We start from the raw sequence: 12427 nt of genomic DNA, 5'->3' as shown, positions 1-12427 counted from the left end.
TGGGGAGGAGGGGTATGTGTTCCAGACTCAAGTTCCTGAGGGCTGGACAGGTGTTAAGGGGTACTTCTTTTCTCATGGTCGGCCCTGCAGGCTCTCAGTGTTTGTTGAATGAATAAGTGACTCAATGCTTAAGTCATATATAGGTCAGCTCCATTGGCTCCAAGGCCCCCTGTTAATGGTTTCCTTTCCAACTTTCTGCCATTGCAGACAGCACTGCCTGAGCCACTCAGCTCTAGGAACTAAGGACTGAGGACAGATTCTGTCTAAGCTGTAACACTTGCGAAGATGACTCTGCTTACAGTGACCAGAGGCTCCTGGGCGATGTGTGGAGAAGCAAAAGCTGGAAGTGAGGAGGAGCTGAGGCTAAGTCCTAGCTGTCCCAGGGACAAGGCTATAAGGCAGAGGCCTGTCTGTCTGGCCTGAAAACATCAGCAACACCCATGGCCCAGGGCAGCTAGTCCTCCCCTGAGCTGTCCTGCAGGCCCGAGGGGAGAAGGAGAGTCCCCTCACCCTGCATCATTCTAATAAGAGTCGACCACATAAAAGGCTGTGGAAGCATTTATCTGGGCCCAACAGCCTCATCTGAAGCTTTAATCTGGGGCCTGACAGCCTCATCTATTACCAGAGGTTGGTGCCAACTGGTGCAGGAAGCGGGAAGTGAGGGGAGCTGGGGGAGGTGGCCCAGGGCAGCTCTGGCTTCTCCACTTCCAGGAAGCAGGGGTGGGGCCAACATCAGTTCAGGTGTCCCCGAGCCCTGAAGGGCAGAGAGCAAGGCAAGGCTGGCCCCAAGCCAAGACCCTGATGCGGGCCTGGCCTCTGTCCCTCCTGCTCTTCTACCCTAGCCAGGGCCAGAGGGGACACTCCCTGCAGGCCTCAGGTGAGCCATCCTGGTTTTTAAGGTCTCTGCTAACACTGACCCTCTATGGCTAAAGCCCTGTGCTCCTGCCGTGGTAGTTTGGTCTCTGGGCCCCTTGGGGTTGGGAGACGACTTGGTTAGATGCGGACTGTGTGGAGAGGAAATGTTTTCCAGGAAAATGCCCCTGAGGCCTGTGGTACCCCAAGGTCAGCCTCAGCGCCCCCAGGATTGCATGGCTGCACCCATTCCCACCCTGCTTCCCTGGGGGTCACCAGGCACCCTCTTGCTCCTGTGTGCGGCCCATTTTCAATGCCAGCAGCCAGGTTCAGTGTTGGCAACTGGGGGTGGTGGACAGAGCAGGTGACCTCAGGCCTCATCTTGACTGCCTGAGTGACCGTGGCTTTCCCTTCTTTGATCAGACTGGCCAGTGAAGGTGATTGCTGAGGTCCCAGCTCTGTCACTGCCTGCCCAGATAACCCAGGAGGAGGTGGTGGCTCGTGCTCTGAGAGCCCCCTCTCCACCAGGGCCCTCCCCAGTCCCTGTCCCCAGGCTCACCTGTCCCCACTCACGTCATACCTAATGGTGTTGTCAGCATCGCAGGGGCAGGGCAAGCTGCAGCCTGGGCCGTGCAGGCCCTCAGGGCACAGCCGCTCCTGGCAGCGCGGTCCTTTGTAGCCAGGTTCACACTCGCAGGCGCCGGACGTGGGTGAACACTGACCTCCATTGTGGCAGTCACAGCGCTGGGAGCATTGGAAGCCGAAGGTCCCCAAGGGGCATTCCTCCTGGCACCTGCAGGACAACAGAGTATGTGGTGAGTCCATGCCCCCTTACCTGCCTTTCCAGATCCTCTGGGCCTGGGCCTGGCTGGCTGCCCTTCCTCATGGCCTCCTCCCCTCCCTCATGGCCTCCTCCCCTCCTCCCTTGCCTCCTGCAGGAAGTGTTCTGTGCTTTCACCATCCTAGGCCGTTCCCCTCTCCAGGCCAGTTCCCCTCAGTCCCCAGGAGTGAGTTCATACTATCATATCTCACTGACTGTAGGCTTTGTGTATTTTTTTTTTTGACTGCAGTAAATAAGGATAACATAAATTTGCCATTTTAATTATTTTTAAGTATACAGTGGTATTAAGTACATGTATATTGTGTGGGTTTCCCAGGTGGCTCAGTGATAAAGAATATGCCTGCCAAAGTAGAAGATGTAAGAGACTCAGGTTCTATCCCTGGGTGGGGAAGATCCCTTGGAGGAGGAAATGGCAACCCACTCCAGTATTCTTGCCCTGGAAATCCCATGGACAGAGGAGCCCGGGGGGCTACGTCCATGTGCTCACAAAGAGCTGGACACGACTGAGCGAGCATGTACATAGAACACACATTGCTGTGCAACCATCACCACCATCTATCTCTAGAACCGTTTCATCTTCCCAAACTGAAACTTCTGTACCCATTAAATAACAAACTACATAAAGTCCCATGGCCAGAGGAGCCTGGCAGGCTACAGTCCACGGGATCGCAGAGTCAGACATGACTTAGTAATGAGCATGCACGGACATAGATTCATTGTCACAGCAACAAATTAAGCGGTAAACCTGGGGGCATTTGAGGAAAAAGAGATGGGCCACCCCTGCATCCTAGAGACAAATGAACAGAAATGGCCTATGGACTTTGGATTGTCTGTGTCCCCATGCTGCTTCAAAGGTGTGGAGAATGGGGAACTGGCCTTACTGCCCTGACATCTGCTTCCTCATCACAGAACGGGATGGTAATAATTAAACCTCACCATGTGTTTGAGGATTAAATGAGATAACGCGTATAAACATTTAGAAAGGTGCCCCATGAATGGTAAGCGCTCAATAAGCAGTGTTAGTTCTTATTATTACTCTTGTTAATACTGTTTTCTGTAGTTCTCCTAACAGAGCCCTTTTGGCATGAAAAGCCTCAAAGGGAAGACTTCCAAAATGTTAACAATGGAGTGGACTTACGGAATTACAAATGCTTTAATGAGTATGTTTTTCCATTTTCAGGTTTTCTATTTATCTTCTACAATAATCAGGGCAGAGGGGAGCCATAAAAGATGTTGGGGAAAAAAAATACAGCCTAAGCTTCTTTATTAAATCTTGGTAAGTCCTGAGTTGGAAGCAGTGTTCTTCATCACAGCACCCAGATTGTCTTCCTGCAAGTCTTGCTGCATTTTAGCCCATCTGAAGCCTCAGGGAGGGAAAGAACAGCGGAAGAGGGAAGAGAGAAGGGGATGCGTGGAGAAGACACGGGAGGTAGAAGAGAGGAAGGAAGAGGGGAACACGGTGGAAGGGGTGAGGATGGAAACCGAGGCAGGCGCAGAGGACACAGTGCAGGTAAGAATTGGACACTGCCAGCCTGTGCTGCCTCACAGTGGGTTTCCCCGGGAGTCACTCAGGTTGCCTCTCCTGGATGTCTCAGGCCATCAGGGAAGAGACCCCAGCCTGGAGACACCTCCTGCTCCCTCCCCTCTGGCAGGATTGAGCAGAGAGAGTCCTGGAATGTGAGCTCCCTTCTCTGAAAGGGCATGTCTCCACCCCATGTCATATTTACAAAGTGACACTCCGTAGCCCCAGAAAAAGAATCTGGAAATGAAATATTGACAACCTAATCCATTTACATAATCAGCCTTTTTTTTCCTACCCACAATTTAAACAACTTATTTATTTAGAGATCAAGCAACGACTGCTAATGAATTTTACACAAAGCACACTAATAACGGGGCCTGTGGAACAGAAGGGTAATCACATCAGGAATTAGTTTTCTACTTAAACATCCTTCCTTTGCAACATATCAATCTAATGTGTCCGATATTACCATTAACAACCAGATACATTGCTCAATTAAATTACAAAATGAGCTGCAAAACCCTCGTTACGTTTCATGTTTAATTTGCACTGGATTCTGCCTATCCGGGGAGGCCTGCATTATTATACCCACTCAACTTTAATATGCTTGCAACGATGTGGGGTGGGTTCATGCAGCTGTCACTTACAAAATAAATGGAGGCAATTTTACAAAATATTAAACACCAGGCAGCCCGTTTAGGTGGGAAACCCAAATGCTACTGGGCCCTCTTTTTTAATTCTTCGGGAGTTGATGGGCAAAAGCTTGCCAGAGGACATTAAGGTCTGAGGGGCTTTGCTCTGTCTCAGGTTCATAGGCTGGGTCCCAACCAGAGGGATTAGGGTTATTTCTCCATTTGGTACATCTTGGCGGTGGAAATGGAGAGCGCCGATGAGGTTGGGTCTCCTGGTGTGGAATCTAGCCGGCTGGAGCTATCAACCTGCTTGTCTCCAATGGTGAATGGGTTTTGTTGGCCATCATGTGCAAGTGGCAAGGGGTCCTGTTTTGGTTCCAGGGTCTTCCAGTTCCTGCCCCTGTGGCTCAACCTGCACATTTTCTCACTGGGAGAGACAGAGGGGATAGGGAGGTGGATGCAGCACATCAGTCCTGCCTCCCTTTCTTCCCTCAGAGACGAAGACTCCAGCAGAGGTCAGAGAGGGATGAGTCCCCTGATGCCACACCCCACATTCTACGCCAGTGATGCTCACGAGATGAACACTAGCTCACCAAGAGCTCAGATCTGGCTTAAAAGGCTCCAGGCTAGGGTAAACAAGCTTCAGGATGAAAATGGAAAATCTCTTTTCTGGGTATCACTAGGATTTGGGGCTGACTCCAGTGAGAGTTGGAGGAACCCCACTATGTTGGTCAGAGCCAGAAGGACTCATTGGTTAATTCAGCCCTGACTCCTGCTTCCTGATGTTACCTGGGCAGGGGAGGCAGAGTAACAAAATCCAGGTGAAACATGGATCCCACAGAAGCAGACAAGGGGTGTGAGAGTTTCCTTTCTACTGCCCATCTCTCTGCTCAAAGAAACAGATGTAGTTCAGACTGAGAGGGAGGAGATTCACCTGGATTCTGTGGACAAATGTCCTCCACCAAATCTGAATTCACTCACCATCAGACACCCTGGCTGTCATTTCTCCTTCTCCCAGAGCACCTTCCCTATCATCACGAAATCCCTCTTGCCATGGGAAACACACAACTCCGGTAACCCTCCCATTATGTATTTTACGGGTTATCCACTTGGCAAGGTTAGTTTGATTCCAGAACATTGGCGCCCTTGTTCAGTCTGCTCTTAGGCCACAGGCCTTCAGAGGATGCAAACTGATGTCAGTATCCTTTTGACAGAACTCATATCAGGAATAAAAATCTACTTCTAAAAAGAATAGTGCAAAATGTGTGAACTGAGAGTGCACACTCAACTTCTTTGATTATCGGTGCTGCTGCCTCCCTCCAGGAGGGTAGCAAGTAGAGGGTGGTAGTAGGTGCCCACCTCTTTCCCCAGGTGAGTCAATGCAAATTCCAGGCTTGGGTCACTGGGCTGGGGGAAGGTGGGTGCCCTCAGCAGGCTGAGGGCCAGGAAGGATGGATTGGCAGGAGGACTCAGAATGCTTTCTGAGAAAGAAACAGGAAAGCTGGCAGAAGGTTGGTAAACCTGACCTGTTGTCTGCAAGGCTGCCGTGAAAATGAGTAACATGACCAGTAAGGATGATAGCCAACAGCATCCTTACCTGTCTCCCATGTAGCCGGCTGTGCAGTGGCACTGCCCAGTCACGTGGTCACACTGCCCTCCATGGTGGCAAGGACAGTCCTGGCTGCAGTTCTGGCCGAACGTCCCCGGTGGGCAGGGCTGGGCACACACTGCTCCCTGAAACACAGGAGGGAAGACCTGCGGAGGTGGTGCTTCTGAGATGCAATCCTGAGGCCACCTTCTTCTACAAGTAGCACGATTGCTACAGCCCAAGGGACCACCCCTATCCCTTAGTGGGACCTTCTCCCTAATCACAGAAGCACAGAAAGTTGGACACCATGACTCCAAAGCCACACTTTAGAGAGGGGCAGACTGAGACCAGTTTGCTTATCCAATCATTCAGCACATATCTAATGAGTGCCTGTTGTATACCAGACCCTGCACTAGACTCTAGGGATATAAAAATACAGGTAAGATTCAATTCCTGTCCTTCCAACCTACTGGGGAGAGAGAGACAAGAAAACATAACTAGGTGCCCTCACACTGGTACATGAGAAAGTGCTGAGGAAAAAAGAAAGCAGAGATGTGATTAAACACGGTGGTGTGGAGACATACATTTATCTCTACTTCTTTCCCAAACCCAGCTACCAGAAGAGTAAAGGGGAGCAGGAGGAACATATAAACCTACAAGGAGAAAATGAAGGGGAGAGGGGGCCATAGAGGACAAGAAATGTCACGCGGTGGAAGATGGACTGGCAGATAGAGGAATAGGATCTGCTGGAGTTTCTGCTTTCTCAGCAATGACAAGTGCCTGCAAAGGGAGCGTCGGAAGACAAAGCTCAGTAAAGCTCAGGAATCAGAGATACCAGGGGCCTCTGAGGGTCAAGGTGCTGGTGTACTGAAACAGGAGGAGTGTTTAGAAGTTTATAAAAGAGGGAATTAGATTCCAGATTTTTACCCCCATTTCAAACAGCCTTCCCAAGACCAGCAGTTTACTTTTAGGGAGGCTGACCCATGAAGGCTTCAGACACAAGGACACCAAGCACAGCTAAGGGGTGGGGACCATCAGAAATGGGGATCTTGTGGGATCTGCCTGCATAACAGTCAGACCCTCTGCTCTCTTCCCCTGCTCGGCCCCTAGGATTCTAGTGACCAGGCTCTACTCCCTCTTGCAGGGTTCTGGAGGATTTCTTCCTGGGAACACTGAGAGGTCAAACGGAAAGACCTACAGATACTGATATTTAAGGCTCCTATCAGTCAACAAGCCTGGCACCTCTCCTGCCCCTCAGGCTTCCCGCCAACTTTTTCCAGGGATTACGGTAAAACATGAACAGGAGACCAGGAATCAGCAGATACTTGAAATGAGGCTCTAATGAATTGTGAGATGGTGGTAAAGCATGTTTTGGAGAAATATGGATTGAAACGCCAGAAGAAACACCTAAAAGATTTGAATCTGGTATCTTTCAGGAGTAGGACCTGTCAGGGGGTGGGAAAGAGGACTATTTTCCCTTCCTTCCAGTAGTAGCCTTGTGGTATGAGATACTGTATATAATTTTAAAATTATACATATGACTCTTTGGTCTTTATCAAACAGGAATCTAAACTTACTTTTGTCTCCTGCTGCCCTTCTAGCCTCTCCCACACCAGAGATGGTCATTTCTCTTATGGAGATCAAGGATTCTCCCATAATTAATTAATCAATTAGTTCAACACACAATTATTATGCACCGATAATTGCCAACCCCGAGGAAGCTAGTTTAGTCAGGAAAATCCTGCTGACCAGAGTCATCTATCAATATCATCCAATTTACTTGTAATGAATTAAGCAGTAGGCCTTTTAACTCAGATTTCTCCCCTACATGTAAGTCAGATAGTGTGGGGCTGAGAAGTGGGGCTGGGAGGGGCAGAGATGGACGACTGAGTGGTAGAGGCAGTAGCCGAGGATGGTGAGATGAGTGTGTATGTGAGGAGAGGGGCAGGGAAGAGCTACTCAGATGAGGGGTCCCTCTTCTTCCTGGAGGTGGTGGGGGTGGTACTTTGGGCCTGCTTTTCTCACTGTGCCCCACAAGTTCTAGGGATTCTTGAGGGAAGGGAGGAGTCTTTATGGCCAGTTCTCTGCAATCCTGGGCTGGATGAGGACACTTTGACCATTAAGGGGGCTGTGTTTATACCACCTACATCCTCATCATGGAGCACAGTGGAGCCCTCCTATACTTACACACACTTACACACACACACACACACACACACACCCCATCCATCCACCCATCCATCCATCCTGTAGACCACAGACTCCCTTTCTCTTCAGAGTTTCTGAGACATGATCAGGGTTTCTTGAAGAGACCAATAGGAACGGTTGCTTCAAGAATTCCTGGGGAAATCGAGCATCCTTGAGCCTTTTCTGGATGGGACGGCGAGCACCTCTGTCAGCCCCTGCTCAGTATTCCCCACCCACTGCTCGGTCCTCCTCAGGCTCGAGCTCCTGGGGCTGGAAGAATCTGCTACCTCGTAAGGGCTGCTGCCTGATAGGGTGGGAAGAACACTGGGCTCAAAGTCAGGACTTGGGCTCAAACCCCAGGTCTACCTCCTTCCAGATAGCCGAGCGAGGACAAGTCATGTGATAGCTCCAAGCCGCAGTTTCCTCATCTCTAAAATGGGAGTGGTAACCCCCAGTGTCCCACGTGGTTGTAAAGATTCAGTGGGATCAGAGATGGGAAGGAACCTTCATTAAATTAGAGATGAGTGGGCCCTTCATTAATATTCAACCCAAGCAGACCCCTGATGAGGTGGAGGCGGTAGGAGCCCATATCACCTGGGACAGGGAAGAGTGGGGGAGAACCACATAATCGATTGGTCACTGCTGGTTAGAAGAATAGCTTTTGGGGAGAGATGGGGGAGAGAGCAGACAGGAGAGTATCAGTCTAAAAGAGGGCTGTGGTCTTATGGTTTCTTTCCTGCTATTATGAACTGAATCATGTCCCCCAGGTTCATGTATCCTAACTCCCAGCACCTTAGAATATGACTGTGGCTGGAGACAGAGCCATTGGAGAGGCAATAAAGTTAAAGTGAGGTCATCAGGGTGGCCCCTAGTCCAATATGACTGATGTCTTCACTGGGAGAAGAGATTAGTACACAGACAGGGCAGAGGGAAGGCCACATGGAAACACAGGGAGAAGACCACAAGCTACAAGCCAGGGGCTGAAGCCTTAGCAGGAACCAACGCTGCCAACACCTTGGTCTCAGACTTCTGGCCTCCTGAGCTGTGAGAAAATACATTTGTTGTCGAAGCCCCCCAGTGTGTGCTACTTTGTCATGGCAGCCCTAACACACCGGCCCTATAGTCAGCTGCGTGTATGTCTCCTAGAGCCGTGGGACCTCGGGCTGTGTGGCATTTAGAAGGTGGGGGAGATGCAGTGAGGCAAGAGTCCTATTCCTCAGGACTGGATGGGCCAAATGGTTCTGTCCTAATCTGGAAACCAGCTGCACATAAAGAAGACCATGGACAAAAGGAGCAGAAGAAAGGAGGGGGCCAAGACGGTGAAGGACTTGAGGTTAAGCCAATAACACAACGCAGCCTCTCCAGCATCTAATGATCACTGCTGTCCCGGGTGGCATGGATGCCCTCAGGGGAAAGTGAACAGTGGTTGGCTTGGGTGCTATGGAAATGATCCAGGCTATACAGGTCAGGCTTGGGGCTCCATGAATAAAACTTCCCAAACCTGAGCTTCTAGGATTTTACAAATACCTCTGTTTGCTCCTCCATGAGGACTGGTTCTCTTTCCCAGCTCTTGGGGCCTGTTGTTTCCTGAGTGTATATGTGTGTGCATGCACATGCATGTATCCAGCCTTCACCATCAGACTGGGAATGCCTAAGGCAGGTGATCATATCTCCTACCTCCGATCCATCTGCGCTTCTCACTCACAGTGAACTCCTCACACCTGGGACTCCTCCTCTGAAAGGTCTCAAAGCCCAGAAATCAAGAGGAAATAGCCCCCTAGGCTCTTTGCAGAGGCCCTCTGGGAATGGGCTTACCACAACTGGGCAAGAGTCGTGTCCTGTGGGCATACACCGGGTTGCCCATATACCTGTGGGCATACCCCTACTGGCTAGGGGTCCCGAGGAAGGGGTCCCGGGGGCCAGGGTTCCAGGCAGCTCCTCTCCAGGTCTGCATGAAGCCTTGGTTCTTTGGGGACCTGCTCTGTGTGTGAGCAATCGTACTCTTTAGATCTCTGAGTGTGGCTAAAGCCATGTGGGGCTGGCAGGCAAATGAGGCAATGGAGGATAATAAAGGGAGGACCGCTCTGCCCTGCACCGTCCCCTTGGCCCCAGCCCTCTCCCCTCCCCTAGGAGAGGCCTCAGGCCCCAGGAGCAGCTTCTTTACACTGTGACTGTGTGCACGAGGGGTGTTAATGATTCATACAAATCTGCAAGTTAAATGCTCTGTCAAAAATAGAAATGCAATTGTCTACAATAAAATTAAAAACACCAAGTTCCTAAATCCAAAGGCTGCTATTGACAGAGTTTCCTGTCTGAAGGAACAAACCTCTCACTGTGTTGGGAGGGGAAAAAAATTATCTGTGTTGGTTTCCTCCCCGCCGCCCTCTTCAATCAGCAGCCTCCATCAGTCTCCAGTCTCTCTAGAGAGGACTTTACAGGTACAGGTCTGCCTGTGGCCTGTTCTCCCCCTACCGCATCCTGATCTGACCTCACTGCCTGCTGCTGGGTCTCTGGGGACCCAGCCTGTGAGTGATGGGATTCTAGAAGTTGGCTGGAGATGAGAGGGCCTTTACAGAGAGTGGTCCAGGGTGGGAGAAACGGGCAGGTGTGGGAGAGTCCGGAGCCACTTCGCTCTCCTCAGAAGAGATAGAGACACACGGGCACCAAGAGTTTGGATTCATGAGTCAAGACACCTGCATTGCGGCTCCACCTCCCTCTTCTCCAGCTGTGTGGCCTTGGCCAGGTCACTTAGCCACTCTGGGCCTCAGCTGCCTCATCTGAGAAAGGAAGGTATTGTCAGACCGGTGGTATTCAAGCCTCTTAAAGCTGGGAGGTCCTGTTTTTATGTGAAATCTTACCTAGGACCTCTTAGTAGATTAAAATGGAGACGTGGGGGTGTGTGGGTCCCAGAGCCCCAGTTGTTAGGCTACTTGCGCCCACCTTCACCTCCAAGAAACCCTCGGGTTCTGTGAAACACAGAAGAAAATCCTATAGTCTGGATTGATTTTTTCTACATGCAGACCTGAAGACAGGGTCGGCTGCTTCAGAATCATCAGGGGAGCTTATTAAAAAAAGAGAGAGAGAGAGATCCCAGGCCCAGGATGGTCTACAGTGGAGTCTGGGAATCTCTATTAACCCCACCCCACCCCCATCCACTGCAACTCTGGTGCGCAGCCAGGTTGGGACAAGGCTGGACCATATGATCCCCCAGGTTTTCCCCTGCTCTAAAGAACTCCGGCCAATCTGCCTGCGTCACAGGCCCTGTGGCCATTCCTCCTGCTGCTCCCCCGCCTCGACCTTGCGTTCACAGCCTCCCGAAATATCCTGCTCCTGCTCCACAGCCCTATCCCTTCCTGGCTGCACAAAGCCCCGGCCCCAAGGGAGGCAGCCGACTGTGTCCCTGAGCTTCCCTGAAACGGGAAGGTCAGCCTCGGTGACTCGCTGCTTCTGGGGGGCTTGGGATTGCAGAGGGTGGGGACACTGACAGGGGGAACAGGCTGGCATAAGGGAGGCTGTGCTTGCCTGTGGCATCCAGGGACATAGACAATGAATGACAGGAGAGCATTTCAGTGTTTGCAGGGCACCTGGGGCCTGCACTGCCCTCATCTGAGCCTTCTGCCAACATGCCGCTCTGAAGCGCGGGGCTGACCGTTTTTATGCCAGTTGGTTTTCGTTTTGGCCCCGCCACATGGCGTATGGGATCTTAGTTTCCCGACCAGGGATCAGACCCTCCCTCCCTGAAGTGGAAGTGTGGAGTTTTAACCACTGGTCCACCAGGGAAGCCCCTGATTTTATCCCTGATTTAGGGAAGCAGAGACTAGAATGATCGAGGGCTTTTTTTTTCAGGGCCAACACTATGTGAAGCCTGGATTCAGGCCTGTGATTTGATAAATCCCATCCCTCTTTCCCCAGACAAGAGACCTGGACTGGTGGAGGCTACCTCAGAATCACCTGGAGCCCACGTTAAGATACAGATCCCAGGGCCCACAGAATCAGAATATCTGTGTGCATCTGTGAGTATAGGGGTTGGAGGCTGGGAATCTGAAGTTCTATAAAGGCAGGGGGGCCATGCCTGCTCTCTCCCTTCCCCTGCACCACCTCCATCCTTACACCAGGGCCTTTTCACCACATCTCAGAGCCATGGCAGCTCAAATGAGTATGCTAAAAGACAGAGACAACTTATCAGAAGAATTCAACTCCTTCGCACACAAGGGACCACAGGTTTAGAAAGGTTAGGGAACTTGCTTCAGATCACACAGCATTTAGATACGAGCCCCGGCAGTCAAAGCTGTGTCCATGGCCTCCCGGCAGTGTCTAATGATCCCCATGACCATAAAGAGGATGGAGGCTATTCAGGATGGGAGAGGAATTTAGCTCTCCAGGGTGCATGTGAATGAGGGATGCTCAGACCTCTTACAGAGCCCCACCCCGATTCTGCAGGTCCACCTACCGTCCAGCCTGGAGGGCAGGCACACTCGCCAGTGATGTGGTGGCAGGTACCCCCGTTCTGGCAGGGGCAGCGCAGCTCACAGTGAGCCCCATGGCTCCCAGGCGGGCAAAGCTCCTCGCAGCTGCATAGAGAAGCAGAGGTGTGAGAGGCAGCAGCATGCAAAGCCAGTCCCAAGACTCCTGGGCTCTCTAGAAGTTAGTGAGTTCCTGGTCAGGATGAACTATACAAGGCACAAGGCCAGGAGGGGAAAGAGGGACTCAGACAGTGTCCTTGGAGGCTGTGTGCTTGGGTCAGTATGGGGGATGACTTAAGGGCTTTCGGTATAAAGAAGAGGGCTCTTCTGGGGTGGGAAAGC

The 12427-nt window shown here is 51.3% G+C and overlaps 1 protein-coding gene across 1 annotated transcript in view; it reads right to left on the bottom strand.

The window, feature by feature from the left end:
* The window catches only part of MEGF11 (multiple EGF-like-domains 11), a 259471-nt gene that overhangs the window by 74983 nt on the left and 172061 nt on the right, over positions 1-12427 (bottom strand). Inside the window, exons 6-8 of the mRNA XM_010834543.1 lie at positions 12073-12193; positions 5445-5581; positions 1433-1645 (exon numbers count right to left, since the gene is read on the bottom strand). Of these exons, the coding sequence (XP_010832845.1) occupies positions 1433-1645; positions 5445-5581; positions 12073-12193 (471 nt within the window). The remainder of the gene's footprint in view (positions 1-1432; positions 1646-5444; positions 5582-12072; positions 12194-12427) is intronic.

The sequence above is a fragment of the Bison bison genome, unplaced genomic scaffold, assembly GCF_000754665.1.
Source record: "Bison bison bison isolate TAMUID 2011002044 unplaced genomic scaffold, Bison_UMD1.0 scf7180017864034, whole genome shotgun sequence".
In the NCBI taxonomy this organism is placed as follows: Eukaryota; Metazoa; Chordata; class Mammalia; order Artiodactyla; family Bovidae; genus Bison; species Bison bison.
The sequence above is the reverse complement of the archived record's forward strand: the minus strand, read 5'-3'. Positions and strand labels throughout refer to the sequence as shown.